The 27,410-nt window shown below is 42.2% G+C and overlaps 1 protein-coding gene across 1 annotated transcript; it reads right to left on the bottom strand.

Moving 5' to 3' along the window:
* Nucleotides 1-1,821: 1,821 nt before the first annotated feature.
* On the bottom strand, nucleotides 1,822-25,520 carry LOC134356288 (glycine cleavage system H protein, mitochondrial-like). Its single transcript, XM_063067126.1, has 5 exons — nucleotides 25,360-25,520; nucleotides 18,239-18,318; nucleotides 15,112-15,175; nucleotides 13,427-13,558; nucleotides 1,822-2,496 (listed from the first exon to the last, which is right to left on the bottom strand). Exons 1-5 carry the CDS (start codon nucleotides 25,481-25,483, stop codon nucleotides 2,399-2,401), a joined length of 498 nt encoding a protein of 165 aa, XP_062923196.1. The 5' UTR covers nucleotides 25,484-25,520; the 3' UTR covers nucleotides 1,822-2,398.
* Nucleotides 25,521-27,410: the final 1,890 nt, after the last annotated feature.

Raw genomic sequence — 27,410 nt, 5'->3', positions numbered from 1 at the left:
GTTTGTTTTTAAACTGGAATATTTATATTTTTAAATGAACAGCTAATAAAACGCTGTTAGTTCTCTGAAGGGGACTGGAATTCATAAGGTATACTTAAGTACAGAGTCCAGTCATAACCTACATTTGAGTTTTAATAGATTAAGATATGATTAGTGTATCACATGTACATCAAAACATAGTGACCAACAGTCCGTGGTAGTGCTGGGGGCAGCCTGTAAATGTCACCATGCTTGAGTACCAATATAGCGTACCCAAAACTTATTACCCCTAAACTGTATGTGTTTGGAATGCTGGAGAAAACCCATATGATTAGGGAAAATATACAAACTTTTTTTTTACAGTCAGATTGCTGATGCAGTAAAGCATTACGCCACCTTCTACGTTACTATGGTGCCCATCAGAATCGGGCATATTTCCAATACATTCATTATCTGCAGAGCCACCTCCTACAATGCAGTCTCAGATTCTAGACATTTATTGCTTTTGACTCATTAATTTCTGTACTGTTTTAGTGATGCTAATTTCTTAGAACACATCACTCAGCAATCTTGAGACTTAAATCCCAGTATTTTTGGATGGCACTTCCTAGTATTGCATCACCTTTTGAATGGAATCTCCTAACTAGGATTTCATCTATTCTCACCATTTCAAACAGCAGGTAGGTTCTCAGTGATCTAAACAATATTTATGCCCCCAAATGAAATTCCAGGTTATTCCATCTTTATCAGTTTTCTCGTTTGTGGCAGATTGCTTCACACAAAATTGTGAGAGTACTTCCTTCTTTACAACAATAGACAACACCTCAAATAATATTGGAAACTATCTCTGGGAGCAAAATGCTATGGGACGTCGTGAAAGGGTTGTGAAAGGTATTAAGCAAAGGCAAAGTTTACTTTGATCCTCTCGGTCGGAAGCAGCCAAATTACTTTATGCCAGAATTCTGTTGCAGTTCTGTTGTGGTCTCCTAATTTGGCATCCTGGATGATACTTATAAACAAAAATGCCTAAATAAGAAAATTAAGCAAACAGCGTAACATAGGCACACATAACAATTTCCAATTTACATTACTGGTCCTATTATTCTCCGAAAATATATGCAGATGTCTAAATTGCTGCTTCACAAACTTATATAAATGCAAAGTATCCAAACTGGTTGCACCACAGCCTAGTACGGACTCACCAATACCCAAGAATGGAAACGCCTACAAAATGTGGTGGATACAGCCCAGACCATCACAGGAAAATCCCTCCCCATCATTGAGCACATCAACAAGGACTGTTGTCACAAGAAAGCAGCATCTATCATCATCATCATCAAGGCCCTCTATCCAGGCCAGGTCTGATCTCGGTGCTGCCATCGGGAAGGAGGTACGGGAGCCTTGGTTTCCAAACTACCAGATTCAGGAACATTTATTACCCTTCAGCTATTAGGCTCTTGAACAAACATGGCTAATTTTACTCACCTTAACACCGAATTAATTCCTCAACCATTTTCAAGGATTCTACAACTCGTTTTCGGTATTTCTAATTATTATTGTTCTCATTTGTATTTACATAGTTTGTTGCCTTCTGCACATTGGCTCTTTACCCACCTTTGTTGTGTGCGATTTGTCATCAATTCTATTGTTTTTTTTTGTATTTACTGTGAATGCCTACAAGAAAATGAATCTCAGGGAAGTATTTGTGTCATACAAGCACTTTGATAATAAATATACTTTGAGCTTTGAAAAGATGTTGCATTCAGAAACAAATGAACCAAAATAATTTACAAAATAAACAAGGGAAGACTTTGTACAGCCTCTACAGTGCTGGTTGAACCACAAGACACAACAGCTGTGCAGTTTTCCATTTAGGTTAGTTTTATTACACAATAACTGACCGCCATTAAATTGTAGTTTAATCTGTAGAAAAATGGCAAGAAACAAGGCCATTTCCAAATTGAACAATATGGCTTTCAGAAGGACACAGTAACCGAAAATTTAAAAAAACTCACGAAGATGCATTCACTGGTCGAAGACAGACTGCGTCATGATTTCAGTGTCATGGCGACCAATTCCAAACATTATTCACCAGTTTCATTGTATCGAGTATAAACTGAAGTTAATTACAATCTATAGTTGAATAGTTAAAATTTACAGCTGATATATCATTCTTCAATTGCTCAGATATCACAAGTAGGATTGTGTAGGCCAAGTGTCAGTTTGATGTTTTTTAAGCATTCTCATCTATCTCATCTATTTCCATTATAATGTCTAATTTAAGAGGCTCCCATCGAAATGCACTCCTTATATATTACTCTTGCTTGTTAAACCTGGGATATTGGTGCACAATCCACTTCCACTGCTAAAGTACACAGGAACAAATGTGCAATATGTATTGCTCGGAAAAAAGGGTTGCTCAATCTTCCATGGACTTCAGCATTTTCTCATAAGCCTCTTCATCCATCAGCTCATCAACTTCAGCAGGATTATCCACTGTCATTTTAATAAGCCAACCTATAAAAACCGTTGATAATTTTAAAAAATTGCTATTTATTTCTTCTGCAGAAATTTCAGCCTCCATTAAAACAAATAATAGTTCATAGAACTTACGGTAATGTTCACAGTGCCAAACATTGAAGCAGAAATATATGTTGAGGTGTACATTACAAATAAACACTCCTTACACACCTGTGCAAAGTAAATCACTGAATGAATGACAACTAAGTATTGTATTGGCCTCCTGTATAGTGGTGAGACCCAATGTAGATTGGGAGACCGCTTCGCAGAGCACCTATGCTCTGTCAGCCAGAAAAAGCGGGATCTCCCAGTGGTCACCTATTTCCCATTCCAATATGTCTATCCATGGCCTCCTCCACTGAGGTTGGAGGACAACTGGGTAGCCTCCAACCTGATGGCATGAACATCAATTTCTCAAACTTCTGGTAAAGCTCTTCCCCCACGCCCCCCCCCCAAACTTCACCATTCCCCATCCCCTTTCCTTCTCTCACCTTATCTCCTTGCTCGCCCATCGCTTTCCTCTGGTGCTCCTCCCCCCCTTTTCTTTCTTCCATGGCTTTCTGTCCTCTTGTATCAGACTCCCTCTTTTCCAGCCCTTCACCAATCAACTTTCACCCACCCCACCTTTCAGGTTTCAGTTATCACCTTGTATTCTCTCCCCCCCCCCCACCTCACCTTTAGAAACATAGAAAACCTACTGCACAATACAGGCCCTTCGGCCCATAAAGCTGTGCCGAACATGTCCCTACCTTAGAAATTACCTAGGGTTACCCATAGCCCGCTCTTTTTCTGAGCATGTACCTGTCCAGGAGTCGCTTAAAAGACCCTATCATATCCACCTCCACCATTGTCGCCGGCAGCCCATTCCATGCACTCACCACTCTCTGCATAAAAAAAAACTTACCCTTGACATCTCCTCGGTACCTACTTCCAAGCACCTTAAAATGCCCTCTTGTGGTAGCCATTCCAACCCTGGGGAAAAGCCTCTGACTATCCACACAATCAATGCCTCTCATCATCTTATACACCTCTATCAGGTCACCTCTCATCCTCCGTTGCTTGTTCACTCAACCTATTCTCATAAGGCATGCTCCCCAATCCAGGCAGCAGCCTTGTAAATCTCCTCTGCACCCTTTCTATAGTTTCCACATTCTTCCTGTAGTGAGGCGACCAGAACTGAGCACAGTACTCCAAGTGGGGTCTGACCAGGGTCCTGTATAGCTGCAACATTACCTCTCGGCTCCTAAACTCAACCCCACGACTGATGAAGGCCAATGCACCGTATGCTTTCTTAACCACAGAGTCAACCTGCGCAGTAGCTTTGAGTGTCCAATGGACTTGGACCCCAAGATCCCTCTGATTCTCCACACTGCCAAGAGTCTTACCATTAATACTATATTCTGCCATCATATTTGACCTACCAAAATGAACCACCTCACACTTATTTGGGTTGAACTCCATCTGCCACTTTTTGGTCCAGTTTTGCATCCTATCAATGTCCCACTGTAACCTCTGACAGCCCTCCACACAATCCACAATACCCCCAACCTTTGTGTCATCAGCAAATTTACTGACCCATCCCTCCACTTCCTTATCCAGGTCATTTATAAAAATTGCGAAGAGAAGGGGTCCCAGAACAGATCCCCGAGGCACACCAAAGGTCACCAACCTCCATACAGAATATGGCCCGTCTACAATCATTCTTTGCCTTCTGTGGGCAAGCCAGTTCTGGATCCACAAAGCAATGTTCCCTTGGATCCCATGCCAATAAGCCTTGCATGGGGTATCTTATCAAATGCCTTTCTGAAATCCACATACACTACATCTACTGCTCTACCTTCATCAACGTGTTTAGTCACATCCTCAAAAAATTCAGTCAGGCTTGTAAGGCACTATGTGCCTTTCACAAAGCCGTGCTGACTATTCCTAATCATATTATGCCTCTTCAAATTTTCATAAATCCTGCCTCTCAGGATTTTCTCCATCAACTTACCAACCACTGAAGTAAGACTCACTGGTCTATAATTTCCTGGGCTATCTCTACTCCCTTTCTTGAATAATGGAACAACATCTGCAACCCTCCCAATCTCCGGAACCTCTCCCGTCCTCATTGATGATGCAAAGATCATTGCCAGAGTCTCAGCAATCTGCTTCCCCGCCTCCCACAGTAGCCTGGATACATTTCATCCAGTCCCGGTGACTTATCCACCTTGCTTTCCAAAAGCCCCAGCACATCCTCTTTCTTAATATCTGCATGCTCAAGCTTTTCAGTCCACTGTGTCAGCCCTACAATCGCCAAGATCCTTTTCTGCAGTGAATACTGAAGGAAAGTCCTCATTAAGTATCTCTGCTATCTCCTCCGGTTCCATACACACTTTTCCACTGTCACACTTGATTGATCCTATTCTCTGACATCTTATCCTCTTGCTCTTCACATACTTGTAGAATGCCTTGGGGTTTTCCTTAACCCTGTCCGCCAAGGCCTTCTCTTGGCCCCTTCTGGCTCTCCTAAATTTTTTTTAAGCTCCTTCCTGCTAGCCTTATAATCTTCTAGATCTTTATCATTACCTAGTTTTTTGAACCTTTCGTAAGCTCTTTTCTTCTTGACTAGATTTACAACAGCCTTTGTACACCACGGTTCCTGTACCCTACCATCCATTCCGTCTCATTGGAACGTACCTATGCAGAACTCCACGCAAATATCCCTTGAACATTTGCCACGTTTCTTCCGTACACTTCCCTGAGAACATCTGTTCCCAATTTATGTTTCCAAGTTCTTGCCTGATAGCCTCATATTTCCCCTTACTCCAATTAAACAATTTCCTAACTTGTCTTTTCCTCTCCCTCTCCAATACTATGGTAAAGGAGACAGAATTGTGATCACCATCTCCAAAATGCTCTCCCACTGAGAGATCTGACACCTGACCAGGTTCATTTCCCAAGACCAGATCAAGTACAGCCTCTCCTCTTGTAAGCTTATCTACATATTGTGTCAAGAAACCTTCTTAAGCACTCCTAACAAACTCCACCCCATCTAAACCCCTTGCTCTAGGGACATGCCAATCGATAATTAGGAAATTAAAATCTCCCAGCACGACAACCCTATTATTATCACACCTTTCCAGAATCTGTCTCCCTATCTGCTCCTCGATGTCCCTGTTACTTCTGGGTGGTCTATAAAAAACACCCAATAGAGTTATTGACCCCTTCCTATTCCTAACTTCCACCCACAGAGACTCTGCAGACAATCCCTCCATGTCTTCCTCCTTTTCTGCAGCCGTGACACTATCTCTGATCAACAGTGCCATGCCCTCACCGCTTCTGCTCCCTCCCTGTCCTTTAAAATCTACTCCTCAGCTTTTCTCTTCTCCAGTCCTGACAAAGGGTCTCGGCCTGAAACGTAGACTGTTTACTCTTTTCCATAGATACTGCCTGGCCTGCTGAGTTCCCCCAACATTTTGTGTGTGTTGCTTGTATTAGGAGGGTATGACATGATAGTGATTGCTGCAATAGGTAGGCAGTGCTGTCATACGTGGACCACAGTATATTATAGTCAACAAGAATGATAGTGAATGGTAGAAGAGGGTGAGTTAACAATGTGAGCATCATCAACACCTTCTGTCACTACACTTCACATTGTCCCAACTCTGTTTATTAAACTGTTATGGATCCTTTGGAGATGCTCCTGTGGTGCTATTAGATAGGGAGTTCCAGCTGTTCAATCCAGCCCCAATGAATAAGTCATGTTAATATTGAACTTAGCATGTTGAGTATTTATAGCATGTTCTGATTTGTTTTAAATTCCCGTATCTGCAGGGACATAAGTCTCAGTCTGAAATACCAACTGTTTGTTTCCATCCATTGATAAAAGCTGACCTGCTGAGTTACTCAGCATTGTTGTGTGCGTTATTCTAACACCTGCAGTTTCTTCATAGCTTCCTCCCCACCCCCCCACTATTTTCACTGGCAGTTATTTGTGAGCACAAGGCTTACAATGGTAGATCTGGCATCAATTTCCATTATTTTGCTGTGGTTGAGATTATAACGATAAAATGTTAATTATTCAGTTGTATTTGTTCTGTGAATGGGGCGTAACTAACAATTGGACACAAGACAGTGTGAAGAAAATGTGCAGATGCTGGAAATCAAAGTAATACACACAAAATACTGGAGGAACTCAGCAGGCCAGGCAGAATCTATGGAAAAGAGTAAACAGTTGATGTTTTGGGCTGAAACCCCTAAGGAAAGGTATTAAAAGAAACTGCAGCTGCCTGAATCTGAAGCTGGAAGATCTCGGGCAACATGGGAGGACAGGGATGGAAATTGTCAATGCTTAAGGTCAAAGCTTTCTAAGTGTTACAACTGAACTGGAAGAGTTCATGGTGGTTCTAATGCACAAGCACTACAAGTAAGATGTTGTTGAAACCATCGGTTTCTGTTGTCTCAAGTGCAATTTTAGTTATCAACTAAGCAACTCAAGCTTGCTGATAACGGGTTTCACAGATACCACGGAAACATCAGTAGGACAGTATTACGATCATCCACTTGATATTTCTGACTGAAGGCAGCTGCAAATGATCGAGCCTCACCTTCTGTAATTGATATTGTAGTTTATTTGTTTTTTATTGAGACATAGCGTGCAATAGGCCCTTCCTGTCCTTCAAGCCGTGCCACCCAGCAACTCCCAATCTAACCCCAGCCAAATCACAGAACAATTTACAATGACCAACTAACCTACTAACCAGTACGCCTTTGAACTGTGGGGAGGAAACACACGCGGTCACAGGGAGAGTGCACAAACTCTTTACAGACAGTGGCGGTAATTGAACCCAGGTCGCTAGTACTGTAAAGTGTTGTGCTAACCACTAAGCTACTGTTGATGGGGATGTTCATAGAACCTACTTCAGTTAGCTATTTCAATTTTCAGTACAAGTAACAACTAACTAGCAGGATCTCAATGTTTAACCTTACTTATTGGTTGTTGGAATCACTCATTTCTGATTGTTGCTTCTGCTATTTAGCAAGGATAGAGTCCAGTACTTCTGGCTGGCACCCCAATTTTAGTTACTGTTACTGCTGTTCCTGGTAAACACTTCTTACTGGCCCTGGATAAATATTAATGTTAAGAGTGAGACGGATGCCAAGTCAAAGTTTTACAGATCATGGCAGAACAATTGGGTTTACAAGTGTTGAGTTCAAAGTTACAAATCTGTTCTGTCCACTTTAATATGACGGAGTGTCCTAATTATTGCGATGAATCTATTCCCATCAGAATTGCCTCTAACAGATCTAACATCTGTGACTGGCTGATTGGTAAAGACAAGATTAAGTAGGGATTTTCCTCCTGTTTTTTAGCTCACCACCTGCAAATCCAATCTTGCAAGAGATTTTTCCCCGAGGTAGTGTGAAATTATTTTATTTGTTTATTTAGATATACAGCGAGGCACAGGCGCTTCTAGTTCTTCGAGCTGTGGTACCAGCAACCCCCGATTTAACTCTAGCCTACTCATGGGACAATTACAATGACCAAGTAACCTACTAATTGGTACATCTTTGGACTTTGGGAGGAAACCGGAGCAAACAGGGGAAAGTCAAGCATTTCACAGGGAGGAACATACAGACTCCTTACAGAGGACGCTGGTATCGAACTCTGAATTCTATTGCCCCAAGCTGCAATAGTGTCACACTAACCTTTATGCCACCATGGCTGTGACAAGAAGTAAAGGTCATAGGTTGAGGGAGAAAGGTGAAATATTTATGGGGAACCCAAGGGAAAACAACTTCACTCAGATGGTGGTGCAAGTGTGGAATGAACTGTCAGAAGGGCTAGATGTGGGTTCAAATGTAATATTTAAGAGACGTTTCGATAGATACATCAATGCGAGAAGTATAGAGAGCTATGGTCCATGTGCAGGTAGATGGGACTAAGTGGAAAACCAGGCAAACATGGATTGGATGGCCCAAAGGGTCTGTTTCTGTGCTGTAGTGCTCTATAACTCCATGAGAGTTGCTTCATGCACAGTACATTCTGTGCTCTATCTCCCTTCAGTACTTCCTTCAAATCTCCCACCACAAAGCAAAAGCAGAATTAGGCCTTTCAGCCCATTCAGTCTGCTCTGCTGTTCCAACATAACTGATTTATTGTCCCTCTCAGCTCCATTCTCCTATCTTCTCCCTGTAACCTCTGATGACCTTACTAATCCACACGGTAGGCTTATTCAGAAAGTCAGAAGGCACGGGATCCAGGGAAGTTTGGCCAGGTGGATTCAGAATTGGCTTGCCTGCAGAAGGCAGAGGGTCGGGGTGGAGGGAGTACATTCAGATTGGAGGGCTGTGACTAGTGGTGTCCCACAAGGATCTGTTCTGGGACCTCTACTTTTCGTGATTTTTATTAACGACCTGGACGTGGGGGTAGAAGGGTGGGTTGGCAAGTTTGCAGACGACACAAAGGTTGGTAGTGTTGTAGATAGTGTAGAGGATTGTCGAAGATTGCAGAGAGACATTGATAGGATGCAGAAGGGGGCTGAGAAGTGGCAGATGGAGTTCAACCCGGAGAAGTCTGAGGTGGTACACTTTGGAAGGACAAACTCCAAGGCAGAGTACAAAGTAAATGGTAGGATACTTGGTAGTGTGCAGGAGCAGTGGGATCTGGGGGTACATGTCCACAGATCCCTGAAAGTTGCCTCACAGGTGGATAGGGTAGTTAAGAAAGCTTATGGGGTGTTAGCTTTCATACGTCGAGGGATAGAGTTTAAATGTCGCGATGCAATGATGCAGCTCTGCAAAACTCTGGTTAGGCCACACTTGGAGTACTGTGTCCAGTTCTGGTTGTCTCACTATAGGAAGGATGTGGAAGCATTGGAAAGGGTACAGAGGAGATTTACCAGGATGCTGCCTGGTTTAGAGAGTATGCATTATGATCAGAGATTAAGGGAACTAGGGCGTTACTCTTTGGAGAGGAGAAGGATGAGAGGAGACATGATAGAGGTGTACAAGATAATAAGAGGAATAGATAGAGTGGATAGCCAGCGCCTCTTCCCCAGGCCACCACTGCTCAATACAAGAGGACATGGCTTTAAGTTAAGGGGTGGGAAGTTCAAGGGGGATATTAGAGGAAGGTTTTTTACTCAGAGAGTGGTTGGTGTGTGGAATGCACTGCCTGAGTCAGTGGTGGAGGCAGATACACTCATGAAGTTTAAGAGACTACTAGACAGGTATATGGAGGAATTTAAGGTGGGGGCTTATATGGGAGGCAGGGTTTGAGGGTCGGCACAACATTGTGGGCCGAAGGGCCTGTACTGTGCCATACTTTTCTATGTTCTATGTTCTATTAATCAAGTACCTATCAACCTCCACTTTAAATATACCCAATGACTTGGCCTGCACAGCTGTCTGTGACAATGAATTCCACAGATTCACCAATCTCTGTCTAAAGAAATTCCTCCCCATCTTTGTACAAAAGGGATGTCCTTCTACTCTGAGGATGTGCCCTCTGGTGCTACACTCTCCCACTATCGGAAACATCCTCTCCATATTCACTCTATCTAGGCTTTTTAATATTCAATAGGTTTCAGTGAGATCTCCCCTGCATCCTCGAATCTCCGAGTTCAGGCTCAGGCGCCAAACACTTATCATACAAACACGAACCCTTTCATTTTCCGGGATCATTCTCATTAATCTCCTCTGGACTCTCTCCATGACAGCACATCTTATCTTTGATAAGGGGCCCAAAACTGCTCACAATACTCTGACCTTCAGCATTACATCCTTACTTTTATATTCTATACCGTATAATTTGTGCCCTTTCAACCTTCAGTACTTCCCTCAAGTCATGCTCAAATGTGAGCAGTTTCCTTTTATCAGCTGAGGAAAGCAGGTGGTGGTAATCAGCCAGAATCTGAAAATATTGTGCAGATCAAAACTAGACTGCAGAGACTTTCAAAAAGTGCATGGCAAATGTAATCAAATTGTTTGAAGGGACAAAAATAGTGAAGCAATTGTCAATGGATTTTATTTATATGAATTTCCTGACAGCAGGTGGTAAAATCCCTCATAAAATTGATGAATAAATTTCACAGGATGGAATGCAAATAGTTAAGCTAGACAGGAAATTGGCTGGGGAATGGGAGATAATGGGCAGGTACACAAATTGAAGTGTGGAACCACAATTATTCACAGTACCAAAACAGCTTGGATGTTGGTGTGGAATGCCTATGTCTGGTGATGATAAAATATTGTTCACAATGTAGTTGCTGCAGATGGAAGCAGTAAATTCATAAGTTAAGCATTATTGGATCAAATAGATTTCAGTGCAGATGAGTGTGGGGTCATTACATTGAAACTGGAAATACTGTGTCCTTCTCCCTTGCCTCACAAGCCCCTCATTTTAATTGGAAAAAAAAGATTGACACTGTAAAGCTTAGATCAGAAGCAGTGAAATTGAAAAACACTTTGGGTTTCTTAGATTATGTAAATGTTGAAGACGAGTGAAGAAAATAATCTAAGAGGTTAATGGAATGAAGGTCCTTCCGGATAGACACTGAGAATTCTAGGGAATACTACAACTAAATAAAGCTCAGGTTAAACTAAACTAAATGCGCTCGCTGTTCTGCAGGACCAAAGATTAAAAAGCATATCTTGCAACTGCACAGAATTATTAAAATGACACTGGGAAAGATTACACATACAAGCAACTATCTTTTAAAAGTGAGATAATTTAGGTGTGATCTGATTGATTTTCAGGACAGTAACAGAATTAAAATTGTAGTAAATGCAGTAAAGTTTGAGGGTTGTAGGAAGTCAGGAAAGTTTCAGATGACTGAATTATCGTTGACTAAAAAAAAGCTCCTGAATGTAATCAGGGAACTAAGAGCTAGCTAACAACCTGGTATGGAAGTTGTCCTGTCCAAGACTGAAAGAAGCTGCAGAAGATCGTGAACACAGCGTAGCACATCACACAAACCAATCTTCCGTCCTTGGACTCACTTTACACCGCACGCTGTCGGAGCAGTGCTGCCAAGATAATCAAGGACACGACCCACCCAGCCAACACACTTTTCGTCCCTCTTCCCTCCGGGAGAAGGCTTAGGAGCTTGAAGACTCGTAGGGCCAAACTTGGGAACAGCTTCTTTCCAACTGTGATACAACTGCTGAACGGATCCTGACCCGGATCTGGGCCGTATCCTCCAAATATCCGGACCGGCCTCTCCGTTTTTTTGCACTACCTTACTTTCCATTTTTCTATTTTCTATTTATGATTTATAATTTAAATTTTTATGTTTAGTAATTTTTACTATTTTTAATATTTGTAATCCAGGGAGTGGGAAGCGCAGAATTAAATATCGCTGTGATGATTGTACGTTCTAGTATCAATTGTTTGGTGACAATAAAGTATAAAGTATAACAAACAATAAAGGCTAAGAGCAGAATTAGCTACTGGAGCGAATAGCCAGAGCACTGGGATTCTGTGATCAATTTAGGATACGGGGAGAAACTGGGTCTTAGAAATAAACAATTATGTGTTTAAGTGAGGAATCTCTGAATTCTGTCATGGTTCAGAGAAATGAGGAAAAGGAGGAGCAACAGAGGCAAGAACAAAGCATTTTAAAGCACTGGATATGGACTATACTGAATGTCCTCTGGAAATGTGGGGTCAATAGTTGTCTTCAAGTGCTGATGGAAATTGAAGGAAAAGGACATACAAAATAGAAAATGGTCTGAAAGAAGTCCAAGTTCATGCAGGATTAAATCATGAAGTCAGGGTGAAGCAGTAGTTTTGGGATGATGGATCCAGCCATGAAACTGACAGGAGCTTTAGGGATGGAAAATAAATTACTGAATCAAGGGATGGACAAGTTAAAGGCCTTGAACTTTAAATCATACACATTGACAAACAATTGGCATTATTACCCAACACTGTCTGGTAAAGCCTCTCTAATGCACACAGGAATACTGTAGATTATTCCATCTGGGTAGCCTCTAACCTGACAGCAAAAATATAGATTTCTCCTTCCAGTAATTTTTTTTCCCCTTCTGCTCCCCTCTTCTATTTTCCACTCTGGCCTTTTATTTCTTTTTACCTGCCTATCACTTCTCCCTGGTCCCCTCCCCCTTCCCTTCTCCTATGCTCACTCCCCTATCAGATTCCTTCCTCTCTTGCCCTTTACCTTTCCCACCCTCTTGGCTTCACCCATCACCTTCCAGCTATTCTCCTTCCCTTCTCACCCTCCCTCCCCACCCCCACCAACTTTTTATTCTGGCAAACAACAAGAATTCTGCAGATGCTGGAAATTCAAGCAACACACATCAAAGTTGCTGGTGAACGCAGCAGGCCAGGACTAGTCCTGACGAAGGGTCTCGGCCTGAAACGTCGACTATACCTCTTCCTAGAGATGCTGCCTGGCCTGCTGCGTTCACCAGCAACTTTGATGTGTGTTGCTTTTATTCTGGCATCTTGCCCCTTCCATTACAGACCTGAAGAAGGCTCTCGGCCCAAAACACTGACTGTTTCCATAGATGTTCCTGACATATTGAGTTCCTCCAGCATTTTGTGAGTGTTGCTTTGGACTTCAAGCATCTGCAGACTTTCTCATGTTTATGATTAGAGTTAGCTGCTCTGTGAAAATTTTTGGAGGTAATCTGAGCACAGATAACAGGACATGAAGCAGATTCAAGAACTAGCTAAAATACTTTCACTCAGGACTAATCCCTGAATATATTTCTGGTGTAATAACACCAAATCAATATTTAAACAATTAAAACAAATTCATACTAATTACAATACCGAACAAATATATTATCCACACCCCACCCAATAATTTATGGATGGCCTTTCTACCACTTCTGTTCAGAAATCACAAAGTAGTATAAACAAAATAAAAACTTCAAACTCTTGCAGCCAAAAGCTTTTTGCTAACAGTTCACATACCTTCTCCATAACAAGATTTATTGACTAGTCCTGGATTGTCAGCTAAAGCCTTATTTATATCAGTTACTTCTCCAGTAAGAGGTGAATATAGTTCACTAGCAGCTTTCACACTTTCCAGGGCACCAAACTCATCTGAGGAAAAAAATGTTTAAAGAAATAGCAACACAATATATTTTGCACAGTACTGACAATAATATTCCAAAAACATTTAATGTAATTTTAAGAACTGATCACTAAAAAATTCAAATGTTCATTTGTTAATATATGCATTGAACATGGCTGGCAATAACTTTCCACTAAGTTCAGTATACAGTTATTCTTACTTGGAGCTGCTGGAAGCTGTGCTGGAGCTCTCATGCAGATTAAACGAAGCAAGGCTGCTACAGCCCCTTAAATTCCAATTCAGCTATTTGAAATTATGAGAGGTATAGAAAAGCAGATAGTGAGAAACAGTTCTGTTTAGCACAAGTTCCTTTGGCAACAGGTCATAGATTTAAGCTAAGTAGTAGGGAATTTGAACCAGATTTCCTCCTCTTTCCCCATCCCCACCCACAAGGCTGGCTGAAATCTTGAGGAGCTAATGGAAGCAGGGATCAGCACTTTAGGTAACAGCTGAAATTCTATGGCATCAAAAGCTACTGGCCAAGTGCTGGAAAGTGGATTTGGTATAGATGGGTACTTGTTACCTAGCATAGTCCAGTGGGTCAATGGACCTGTTTTCACATTGTAACCCTTCATGACTCTAACGTATGTATGCTTAAGCTCCTTTCCTCATTTCTACTCATTTGTACAATAAACAGATATTGATTCAATGGATATTCTGTATAGGTACCATGCTCAATTGCTGCCAGAGGGGACTTGCATAAAGCCACTTACATTTCCTTTGCTGTTTGTTGAAGGGAAACAGATTATTACATTATGCACAAACAGCACTTGGACAATTTACTTCAACGTAGCAGCTTGCTCCAAGCAAGTGCAAACATGTCCATCAGTTCACTCCTTTACTTGCTCTGCAAGTTCATGTCATATATAAAAATTACATTTACCATTAATAAACATCCCTGGCTGCTTTATATGAGTCTAATCAAAAAGTACATTGAGTTAACCCACATGAGGTGATGGAGTAGATTGAAATGAATGTCTTAAAAGGAAGAAACACTTAGAAGCACAGTGAGGCTTGGAGAAGATTTCCAGAGTGAGGGCCTCGGCACAGAAGCACAGCTGTAACTGGGAAAGAAAGGGGGCCAGGCAAAAAACATTGATACTACCTTAGACCTCTTAGTGCAGAACGTGATTAGAGAGAGAAGAAAGGTAGGATAGGCCATCTAAGGATTTAAATTAAAAACATGGAAATATTAAAATCAAGACTGCTGAATCTGGAGCCAATACAGAATTACTCTGCAATTACTTGATAAATTTGGTAAACCAATTTACTTTCAATGACTTATTCCTTATTCTGTATTTCAGTATTTCTCTGTCCAAAGCTGCCTTGTTCTATCAATAACAAGAAACTAAAGAGGAGTTTCCTGATGCTCCTCTTCAGTTAGGTATTGGGAAGTTATTGTCCACTTTGACTAGCTGTAGTATCCTGCTTGGATTTGACTTCCACAAACTCAGTCTTGTTATAAAGATTTTTTTTCCCCAGGTAATAAGCTTAAGAAAGTGTTAAATAAATCAGTACTCACCCAGTTGGTTCAATTTTGTGCCAATTTCTGGCAAACCACAATATACAACATCTCCTAATGCTTCCTGAAAGCAAAAACAGTCCAAATTACTGTTCACCAAGATCCTTAGCAGTCAATTCTCAAGTTCTCAGCCAAAAAAAAATTCCTGTATCTTCACAAAAGTTTTAACTAACGTAAATAAATCCTCATACTTTGTTAAAATGGTAATGTATTTAATAAACATTCTAACAGAAATATTAATAAACTTGATAGAACTATCCCAACACTGTTCACAGAAGAAAATTAAACAGGAGGATGAAAAAAGTTAAATTCAGGCAACAATGGATGACCTGGTATGACGACTAAGCTATATTTGGTGTTAGCTTGGGGTGGGACAGCAAAATTTTAAAAGAACTACATTTGCCATTTTTAAAGATCTTGGTTATTAGTCGTCAGGAGGGCACTACAATACTGGTCTGATTTCCAATAAAGTTAATTTAGGGATAAAAGTTTCATCGACAAAGTAATGGAGGAATGGATGGTGTTAGAAGTACAAGCATAGTCTTAGTGATAAAGATAACATCGCATTGGATGCTTCAGTGAAGGTCAAGGTTGCAAAGTCTGATCCATCCAGAAATAGTGACCACACAGAGAGCAGTGCATTCAGTTGCAAGGGAACTACATTTGTAGCAGGAATTTAAGAATTAGTTTTTCAACTTTCCAATATTCAGCTAGAGCAAACAAACCCAGATGTTAGCAAGCCACACAAGCCATCTGGCACCTTGAGATGCTCTACAAAGCAAGAGCAGAGCAAGTTATTATTGTTGACGTTGCCGAGGGCTTCAAAACTGGAAGTGTAAGAAATGTGGGAGGTAAACTGGATCACGGATCTTAGAGAAACCAAAGATGGGAGCAGAAGTTAGAGGCTAAAAAGATCAAGGAATTGGTGTTATGATGAAGGGTGATCTTTGTGCTTTAGAAAGGTGGAGGAGGGTATATGGGTCTTTGCAGCGTCAGCTGAGATGGGAGCCGGGAAGGCAAGCTGGGTGGTCGGCAGTTAAGTACAATTGGGGTCGAGAGAGTGCAGAGTTAACCTCGTCCACGTAATGAACTCAGAGGTGACACCAGGGGCAAAAGATGCTTGTACAGAGTTATAGCATCAAAGTGTCAGGCTCATGGGATAGACGAGAGAATAAAAAGGTTACTAAGGATGAGCACTTTATAGGTACAAGAGAGGGCTCATGCAGATTCATCAACCTTGTGTAAATCTGCAACTAGCAGAAATCATAAAGCTACTTCTAATTTTGTTAACAAAGCAAGGTGATCAAAAAGTCATACTGTAAAAAAATCTACCCTACACTTGGGAACATTCAATGGTTCATTAACACGCAATTAAAAGTTTTCAAACTGGCCAAGAGATTCAACTGATGATTTTTAAATTAATCCCCCTCCCCCCAAATCAGGGCTCCCTCTGATTTTAGTGTAATTCATATATATATGTATCCACATATAATAGAAAGCACAATAAGCAATAATGAAGAAAAATTAACAAAAAAGGGAAGTAATCATGGCCTAAATTTTGTTGCTAGCAGCAAGGTTCCCAAGCTTGCTCAGTGCTGACCTGTAGTGACACATTAAAAGAAGTCACCTTGAGCTGCCAGATTCTGCTCAACCAAACAATCTTGTAGCGTGCACTAAAATAATTCCAAACAAAACTTAAAACATAAAAATTTTTCTAAGTTATCAGAAGTTATATTATAGCACACGAACCTTTAGTATTTTATTTTGAAGAGTCGATAAAATCCTACCATGGACTTCAGTCCCTCATAGCTGTTCTCTTTCACTGAGGCTAGTGGAGAAGAATTCCCAAATCCAGCATGGGACAGGATAAAACAAAAACAACAAAACAGCAACTGGCAAGCTTGGGGACATTCCTGCATAAAATACCAAGGTTCCTGGCACTTAAGCAAACAATATCAGCTGACTGCCAGCACTGAAAAGTGTGGGCCTTACATGAATAAACATTATGAACTAAGTGGTCATCATGTGCTTCAATTATTGTTGCTTCAACCATTGTTCTTCCTTGTTTCTACAACATGATCTTCAGATTCTTTGCTAAAAATATTCACTTCATTTTGAAAACAACTAGTTATTCTGGCACACAATCTAAACGAGAAATTTAGATCTGGAACAATGCTTTCAACCATTTTAATGTCCACCTTTGAGTATTACAGCTGAACACATCTTTCACCACTTCAGACACAAGACTCAGCTTTTTTTTTACTCACTCTATGCTTTTAGTGAGTGATAAAGCCAAAAGCAAAATCACAGCTCCACCCCATTCTGCCCCTTCAAACAGCAATTCAATCAGTCACGGATTTATGAAACATGGTTATTTGGTTCATCACATCTGTACTAACTGAAATGGGGTGAATTAAGGTAATCTTATTTTCCAGCTGTTGCTCCACAGCTTTATGGGTTATAGTTCTTTAAGTGACCATCCAGGTACAATTTAAATGTAATGGGGCTGTCTGCCTCCCTTTCATGTTGTGTTCAAGATACCCACTGCTCACTGAGGAATACTTTTCCACCCAACTCCCCTGTAACTCGTCCAATAATTAAGTTGAAGATGTAAATTGTTCTGCTCAAGGTCATTTGTTTGCAGCTCAGTGGTAATATTGGCACTGCCAATAACAGCCCCTGTAAGCTACAAAGTAAAAAAAAAACAGGCAGTGCCCTAACAAAAGCAATATTTAGCACCAAACTATTTCTATATTTTAAAAAAAATCACATTTCAATCAACCATAAGTAAAGGTCTCAATATTAATTCATAGATTAACAACTCACTGTTATTTTTTAACAAGTTTGCAATGTCAACATACCTATGTGAAATTATCTATTCTGTGTATGTCCGTATTTATGTCAATAAAACTTATACACACAATGGCAAATTACACCAACTTGGCACAAAGGAGTCACAAAACCTAAAGTACTAATTCTTAAGTGAACCTTGTTCCAAGAGATAACTGAAAATTGATTAGGATAAGCTGATCGTGCAACATCAAATTGAGCAATGACCCAAGTCCAGGAACAATTAAGGCTCATACACTAAGAATTATTCTGAATAATAAAATTAAAAATTACCCACCTGAGCATAATTGCTGATGCCCACTGTACCAATTCCATTTTCCACTGTTACCCACTCATGTTTGTCTGTAAACTTGCGAGCTGGAATGGTATATTTTTACATAATCAGCCAACATAGAATAAAACAACTTTTTTTTTAAATCTAAAGGTTGTCATTCAGAGATTGCAAAGCATATCAAAAGAAATCTGACACTTATTGACACCATGAAGTGCTGAGCCAGAAATCGATTTCCGATACTGGTTCATATCTAAGCTTTTTCTTTTATCTCCAGCAAGACAGTTGATTCTGTACAGATTAGTTGGTTAAAAGTACTCCTGTAATAATTCAACAGCTTTTTCTTACTTTTGAATTATCTGATAAAAAAAAATGAAGAGTCCCAACAAGTTCATGCCACTGCCTGTAAGGAGTTTGTACGTTCTCCCCGTAATTGCGCGAGCTACCTCTGAGTGCTCTGGTTTCTCTCCACAATTCAGAGACATACTGGTTAGTAGGTTAATTGGGCATTGTAAATTGTCCCATGATTAGGCTTGAGTTAAATCAGGGGATTGCTGGGGGGGGGCTCAAAAGGACCTATTCCCTGCCGGATCTCAATAAAATAATTAAGATGTCAGTGAAAAATCAACCCAAACTATTTAAGCCAAGCAGACTGTATGTTAACAGTGAATCTGCCTGCAAGAATTGAAATGAAGCTTTTCAATTTTAATTGTCTAGTTAGCAATCCAATTGATGCTGGTCTTCCCAGCAGCCTCTTTTAAAAAAAATCGTCTTCACAAGATCATATTTGCTCACAACAGGAAGTAGCCTTCCAACCTACTACAACACAGCTTCTTTCTGCAGATGAACACAAGCAGAATCAGGGCCAATCAGACCTTCAAGTTTACTTCTCCACCCTATCCTTTGTAGTTCAAGTATCTGTCCGCCCCACCTCAATGACTCATCCCCATAGCTTTTCAGTTAGAATTTTCCTTAAACCCACAATCCTCCATGCAAGTACTTACTCTGAAACCATGCCCCCTAGTTCTGAATAACACGCATGGTAAATATTCTCTCAGCATCCACTCTATCCAGCTCCATCAAAATACTACATGCTTAACATCTTATTCTTCCAAACTCCAATGAGTATATACTCAAACTGCTCAATCCCCTTTAATATTTCAACCCGTCCACCCCAACAATCAGACCTAATGAACGTTCTGTGTTCTGCCTCCAATGCACAAATACGGAGACCATAACTGTGTGCAGTACTCTAGTTGTGCTCTCAGGGAACCCTTTAAAATTACATCAAGCCATCCCTCCACATCTCTTAGAAGACAGGCCAACAGTAACCAGCAAGCCAAACTTTTGTGTTTCATGTATTAGGATTCCCAGATTCCTTTGACTACCATATTTTGTAGTCTCACTGCATTTAAATGAAAAAAAAACACTATTATTCTCCAACTCACATTTCCATTCTTTGTGTCCTATTTGCCAGATTCTTACATTTAAATCCCATCAGGTTTTGGAATGGACCATGAACACTGTCACTTTTTGCTCTCATTTTGCACAATTCATTTAGATATTTCTTATTGTAACTTAGTAATTTTTAAATGTATTACACTGTACTGCTGCCACAAAAACAATAAAGATCACCATAAGATACAGGGCAGAATTAGGTCATTTGGCCCATCGAGTCTGCTCCGCCATTTCATCATGGCTGATCCATATTTCCTCTCAGCCCTAATCGCCCGTCATAATCCCCCCGCCCCCCCATATCACTTCATGCCCTGACCAATCAAGCATTTATCAACCTCTACCTTAAATATACATAAAGACTTAGCCTCAACAGCTGCCTGTGGCAACAAATTCCACAGATTCACCACTCTCTGGCTAAATAAATCACTCATCTCTGTTCTAGAAGGATGTCCTCTGTTCTGAGGCTGTGTCCTCTGGTCTTAGACTCTCCCACCACAGGAAACATCCTCTCCACATCCACTCTTTCACCATTCAATAGGTTCCAATGAGGTCACCCCTCATTCTTCTGAATTCCAGTGAATACAGGCGGAAAGCTATCAAATGCTCATGTGACAAGCCATTTAATCTTGGAATCATTTTTGTGAACCTTCTTTGAATCCTCTCCAGTTTCAGCACATCCTTTCTGAAATAAGGGGCCCAAAACTGCACACAATATTCCAAGTGGGGCCTCACCAGAGCTTTATAAAATCTCAACATTACATCCTTGCTTTTATATTCTAGTCCTCTTGAAATGAATGCTAACATCACATTTGCCTTCCTTACCACAGACTCAACCTGCAAATTAACTTTTAGGGAAGCCTGCACAAGGACTTCCAAATCCCTCTGTGCCTCAGATTTTTTTGTTTTCTCTCCATTTAGAAAATAGGCAACCCTTTCATTTCTTCTCTCAAAGTGCATAACCATACACTTCCCAACACTATTCCATCTGCCACTTCTTTGTCCACTCTCCTAATCTTTCAGCCACAATTCAGCAATGCCTACATCATACATGCTAATCTGAATCTGCAACAAGTTTATCTACCTGACTTCGTAAACTATGCGCATTCGAATATAACAACTTCAGTCGCCTTCAGCCTTTTCGATTTTGTCCGCTTTTTGTGTTGCAACTCATGCTGTTGATTGCAATTTAGCCTCTCCTTGCTAGTAGCCTCACTAGACACTGCCTCTGTTTGTAAACCAACTACTTCAGCTTCAGCACTATCACTCCGATTTCCATCTTCAGATGAAACCCGTCCCTTTTGTACAGGTCATACCTTCCCCAGAGGTCCCAATGATCCAGAAATCTGAACTCCTACCCCCTGCACCAATTCCTCAGCCATGCATTCACCTGCCAAATCAACCTATTCTTACCCTCAATAGGCAGTAATCCAGAGGTTATCACCCTGGAGTTCCTGTTTCTCAATTTTCTACCTAGCCCCCTAAAATCTCTCTTTAGGACCTCCTCAGCTATGTCACTGGTACCAATATGTACCAAGACGCTTGGCTGCTCACCCTCGTCCTTGAGAATGCCATGGACATGATTCAAGACATATGTCTCGATGCAGGTGAGCGATAATAAATCTGATTCCCATTCTAAATCTAAGACTATCCCTACGCAGCTGTGCAGGCTTCAATCTTTCTTCATAACTTGCTAATCCGCAATCTCTGCAACATCAGCAAATCTGATCGTTCTCTTTCATAAAACCACACCGACTCTATCATAAAACAATTGAGCATTGTAAACGCTGTACTATTACCTTCTTCGTAATGGATTCAGTTTTTTTCCCCCCTAATTAAACACTAACTGGTTCCCACTTTCTCTTTCTCTCCATCTTAAACAATGACATTATAAAACAGTCACTAGTCATGGCACTGTACAGCACATTACAGGCCCTTCTGCCCACTCTGCTGTGCTGACCTATATAAACCTAGTCCATGATCAATCTAACCTCTTCCTCCTACACAACCCATAACACTATTTTTTTTTCAACATCCATGTTCCAAAATGAATCTCTTCTATGTCCCTATGGAATCGGTCTCTACCAGCACCCCTAGCAGTGCATTCCAGATATTTGCCACTCACTCCGTTTAAAAAAAAGACCTCTGATATCCCCCTAAACTTTCCTACACTCACCTTAACTGATGTCCTTCAGTATTGGCCAATGCCACCCTGGGTCAAAGGCATTTACTGCCCACTCCATCTATACCTCCTATATTCTAATACACTTCCAACAATTTGTCTCTCCTTCCTCCCTTCAGTCCAAAGAGAAAAGCCCCAGCTCACTCAGCCTTTCCTCTTGTGGCATGTTCTGGAATCCAGGTGACATCCTGGTGAGTATTCTCTGTCTCCTCCCTAAAGCTTCTACATCCTTACAATTTTCCAGTCTGTGGGATTTCTCAGAGACTCATCAGCCAGCAGCCCTATTTGTCTAAAGAAAATAGTAGCAAGTGATGACCTCTTACTTTCACTATTCCCATTTAGTAGAAGTCTATACCTTAAAGACCACACAAGAAATGATTGCATATATTGCTATTCAAAAGTAAAAATCCAAGTTAATTTCTCACCCTACCGACAACACAAAATTTTTTTAAAAAGCCCTGGTCAATAGTCCATATTGGTACCTTTATCTATTTAGAATCAGAGGTATCACATTGGAGGACTTTAAGTGAGAACTTTCCACCAAACTACTCTCAGATTTGGTTTTATTCACTCGAATGCATCTTCCTCCAAGAGCATTGACACTCAAGATCTGGCCCCCAAACAGATAGATTTGTTCAGAAATAACAAAGTAAATGCCTTGTTCCTGCCAGTTATCAATTCAGCATTCCTTGCTCTGTCTAGTTACTCACGTTAGTATTCCATCCTTCAATTTTCCTCAAATAAGTCAAAACTATTCCAAAATAACCTCTATGGCACACTATCTAACCAATACACTTTTCATGAATACAAGAGATTCTGTAGATGCGGGAAATCCAAAGTAACACACACACACAATGCTGGAGGAACTCTACAGGTCAGGCAGCATTTACGGAAAAGAATAAAGAGTCGACATTTTCAGCTGAGATTCTGATGAATATCAGGTTGTATGTGTATTTTGATAATGAATTTACTTTGAATGGTCTCAGTTGTACATGCATTAAATACAGTACAACATAAATCTGCATCACACATAAAATGCTGGAGGAACTCAGCAGCCTGGCAGCATCTGTGGAAAAGAGTAAACAGTTAAACATTTTGGGTTGAGACCCTTCATCAGAAAATTAGCATACTGACTGGTGTCCTGCATGCTAAGTACCATGGTCAATATCATTCCACAGCCAGATTATCTGGTCACTATCACAATACCTTGGTGGGAGCTTGCTCTGCACAAAATAGCCACTTTATTTCCAACATTACAATGGTGACTGCACTGCACTAATGGTTCCTTGTTTGAAGGATTGGTGGGTGGCAAGGGAGGGGCTGCCGTATAGAAGTATTTTGATCCAAAACAAAATACAAGGACTCCATTAGTATCTAAGATTGCACTAAAAAATGCAAACGTATATATGTTTATGTATAAAACATTTTGTAAATGTTTCCTGCACTGTTCCCCAACCCCCCAATTATAAATGTCTATATCCACATAAAGTGGATTGCCATGTAAGCCCATCAAGTTAGAATTTCATTATTTCCAGTTATACAGCATTACCACTAATACTAACACCACTAACAGTTTTCAATGTAATATGGGAAGTTTATATTTCAAATATATATTTTTTAAAAGGCCAAGATAAATATTGAAAGTAAAGAGACTGTAAATGGTGTACTCTGGGGTGGGGGGCACTGCTAAAGGAACTCAGTGGGTCAGGCAATGTGAGGTGTAAGAAACTTCCAATTCCACCTCTCCTTTCCAGACTCATTCTTTCCTCCATCTGCCCACCCTCCTCCTCCTCATCTGCTTTCACTGACTGCCTCATAGTCCCTGCCTCACTCCTCCCTCTCACTGCTTTATATCTCCCCTCTTCTCTCTTCGTCATGGCGCAGGATCTCAATCCAAACCATTGACAATCCCTTTACCTCCACAGATGCTGCTTGACCCACTGAGTTTTCTTAGTGGTTTACTATGTTTCCCCAGATTCCACCATCTGCAGTCTCTTGTGTGTAGTCTCTGCTCTTACACGTTTCCAAACCTGTGGATTAGCATAAACTCAAGACTTTGGAGCTGCAGGAAACTATCGCAAGGCTAGTTTGACAGCGAAGTTGCTCAATTAAAAGGAGTAAAATGATCAAAGTCAAAGTTGGTAATGAGGCAACAGAACCACGAGTTTATGATGAAGATGAATGTTTTACCCACAAAATCATTTATCTTTTGTATTTTGGTTACTTACACAAATGAATACAGCTGGTCAAATACCAAAAGTTGTCCGTCCAGCAAATAATTGTAAATTACTTCCAAAACCAACCTCCAACCAGCCTGGAGATCAATTTGCTAAAAAAAACTTTCCTTTTCCACAAACTTGTGGCTTTCAACAATTTCCCTTAAATTTGCCAGTTACTACTGTTATTTTCATGAACACATGGCGATATACTATTAGCATAATTCCAGCAACAAGTTAGAACAGCATTCCATAATCACATGTGCTATCAACAGTAATTTAAACGGAAGGCCATTGCTTAGATGAATTAAACGCGATATTTACCTACTTGTGAAAGAAAATCTAGCAATTTGGTTGATTGTGGATTGCCTCATGCATTAATAAAAATCATTCACATCTCCATGTTTTCATTAGGTCTGTAATATTATATAACCCATCTCACTATGTATTATTCTGCGTCATTTTCTTGTACAGTACAAATGCTTTCCTGGTCAATTATTGACGTGTCCGGTTCATTTAAGAGGGTTTTGAAACTTTGCTCTGCGGTCAATTACGGATTGGAAAGTTTTTAACTAGTTCTCATCTTAGTAAAATGTAAATCCTTGTTTATTTAGAGCTTTTGATGGGCTGTTTCTCATCGATTTGGGCAGAATTGTCTCTAAACTATTAATAAACGTCCTTGTGCTTTTATATCCAACTTTGATGTCCTCAACAATTACGAAACGTGTGTTAAACTGGTTTTGACTGTGGAGGCATCCAGATTGCATTAGATACTAAGAATTTTCAAAGAAACTCTGCGCTTAATAATCAGCTTTCAACGTACCTCCAAATGTCACTAACGTATTTGATTATTTTTTTTAAATCAACGTTTTCTTCGATGACATGGTAAGTTTTAAAAAATATTAAGATTAGTACTTTCAACCCCTCTTTCCAAAGATGCAGCAAACAGCGTACAACTTGGCCAACAAGAGACCGGACCCATTACTTGGCTTTTCAGTTTAATCCTCATCACCCGCCAGCCCTAATTAGGAAAATATCTGAAAAAAAATCCACATAAAGAAACCATTAAATATACTGATTCCCAGCCCAACTTCTGCAAACAATAATATATTTCCTGCACTTTCTGGTTGAGTTTTTAAATACAATCGTGTTAGCGTCCTTGCATACAGTATTGACTTTCCTCGCGGAGCTACTGGTCCGCTAACTTGCTGTTTGTTGTCCCCCTTCCCCGCACCTACTCCCTCCCAACGAAGATTTGCAAGAGGGAGACGCACCGGACAGAAGAGCCGCTTTTGTGCTCAGGCTCCGCGGCTGTCCGGCGACTCGCACCGTCCTGTACGCCGAGTGCAAGCACAGAGAAGCCGCCGCTCGCAACTTCGACACGCACCTCCACGCCATCTTGGCAAACGCTGAGCACGAGCGGATGGGGCGGCGCGAGAGGAAGTGCCCGGGAGCCGGCGGGCGGAGCTATCGCCCGGCCGGAGGGCCCGGGGGGCCGGCGGGCGGAGCTATCGCCCGGCCGGAGGGCCCGGGGGGCCGGCGGGCCGGCGGGCGGAGCTGTCGCCCGGCCTGAGGGCCCGGGGGGCCGGCGGGCGGAGCTGTCGCCCGGCCGGAGGTCCCGGGGGGCCGGCGGGCGGAGCTGTCGCCCGGCCGGAGGTCCCGGGGGGCCGGCGGGCGGAGCTGTCGCCCGGCCGGAGGTCCCGGGGGGCCGGCGGGCGGAGCTATCGCCCGGCCGGAGGTCCCGGGGGGCCGGCGGGCGGAGCTATCGCCCGGCCGGAGGTCCCGGGGGGCCGGCGGGCCGGCGGGCGGAGGTCCCGGGGGGCCGGCGGGCGGAGCTGTCGCCCGGCCGGAGGTCCCGGGGGGCCGGCGGGCGGAGCTGTCGCCCGGCCGGAGGTCCCGGGGGGCCGGCGGGCGGAGCTATCGCCCGGCCGGAGGTCCCGGGGGGCCGGCGGGCGGAGCTATCGCCCGGCCGGAGGGCCCGGGGGGCCGGCGGGCGGAGCTATCGCCCGGCCGGAGGGCCCGGGGGGCCGGCGGGCGGAGCTATCGCCCGGCCGGAGGGCCCGGGGGGCCGGCGGGCGGAGCTATCGCCCGGCCGGAGGGCCCGGGGGGCCGGCGGGCGGAGCTATCGCCCGGCCGGAGGGCCCGGGGGGCCGGCGGGCGGAGCTATCGCCCAGCCGGAGGGCCCGGGGGGCCGGCGGGCGGAGCTATCGCCCGGCCGGAGTCGGAGACCCTCCCGGTGCCCGTGCTGGCCCTGCCGCGAGGAACGGGTGCTCGATCCCTACCGTGCAACAATGCGTTGCAGGGTATAGTACGGGTAGCGGTGGTTCCAGATCCACAACACACCGTTTCTGCACTGCAGTCTTCTTTGGCAGCCCCTGGGAATTGAGAATGACATGCTTCCATACCTATTTTCAGATGCCTGATGTAGAACCGCCGACGCTATCACTGCAAGAAATTATGAATATTTGGAAATCATGGATTTTCTGAATGACACTGCACACCGGAGTGCGCAGGGCATGTTGTTGGAATGGCAATATTAAGGGAAGAATGTGCTGTCCATCATACTATTGTTAGGACGCGGGCATGTTTGGCAGGCCTGTGTTTATTTCCGGCTGTCAGTTGCGGTGAATCTCAGCAGTCTTTGTTGAAGGTTTCCGCAGTTCTGTTGAATTCGGGACTTAAGTGACAAGGCAGGAATGGCAATTTATATAATTAATTTGAAACGTTTACAACTAGTAGTTTACTGGAGGAACTCAGTGAGTCAAGCAGCATCTGTGTTGGTGTGTGTTGGGATTTGTCGACATTTACCCCTGTCGTAGCAACTGAATTGAGTTCCTTCAGCAGGTTATGGTTCCAGGTTCCAGCTTCTGTCGTCTCTTGTGTCTCCATTAATTCTGTATCTCATCCCACTGATGCTGGCTGACCTGCTGAGCATTTCCAGCATTTTCCGTTGTTATTTCCAGAACGACAGCATCTGCAGTTATCAGCTTTTCAATTACTATGGAGAGCAGGTTTTCAGTACTAATTCCAAGATGTTATCTGGTCCTCTCACAAACGAGAAAATCTGCAGATGTTGGAAATCCAAGCAACACAGACAAAATGCTGGAGGGACTCACCAGTCTTGATGAAGAGCGTTGATCAGAAATGTTGGTTGTTTCTTCTTTCCATATTTGCTGCCTGGCTGCTGAGTTCCTCCAGCATTTTGTGTGTGTTATCCGGTCCTATACTTTTTGCTCTCATCCTTATCTTACATCAAATGGCCTGGGCTCCTCTGAGTTTGAGGATATCAAAGTTCAAAGTAAATTTATTATCAAAGTACATATGT

Source organism: Mobula hypostoma, chromosome 14 (genome assembly GCF_963921235.1).
Source record: "Mobula hypostoma chromosome 14, sMobHyp1.1, whole genome shotgun sequence".
Classification (NCBI taxonomy): domain Eukaryota; kingdom Metazoa; phylum Chordata; class Chondrichthyes; order Myliobatiformes; family Myliobatidae; genus Mobula; species Mobula hypostoma.
Note: the sequence above shows the minus strand (reverse complement) of the source record. Positions and strands in the feature narration are given on the sequence as shown.

Coding starts and splice junctions, on each gene's coding strand:
- LOC134356288 (XM_063067126.1), bottom strand. CDS start 25,483: ATGGCGTGGAGGTGCGTGTCGAAGTTGCGAGCGGCGGCTTCTCTGTGC. Junction 13,559..15,111: donor CACAAAATTGAACCAACTGG/GTGAGTACTGAT, acceptor TTTTTTCCTCAG/ATGAGTTTGGTGCCCTGGAA. Junction 2,497..13,426: donor TAAATCTTGTTATGGAGAAG/GTATGTGAACTG, acceptor CGGTTTTTATAG/GTTGGCTTATTAAAATGACA.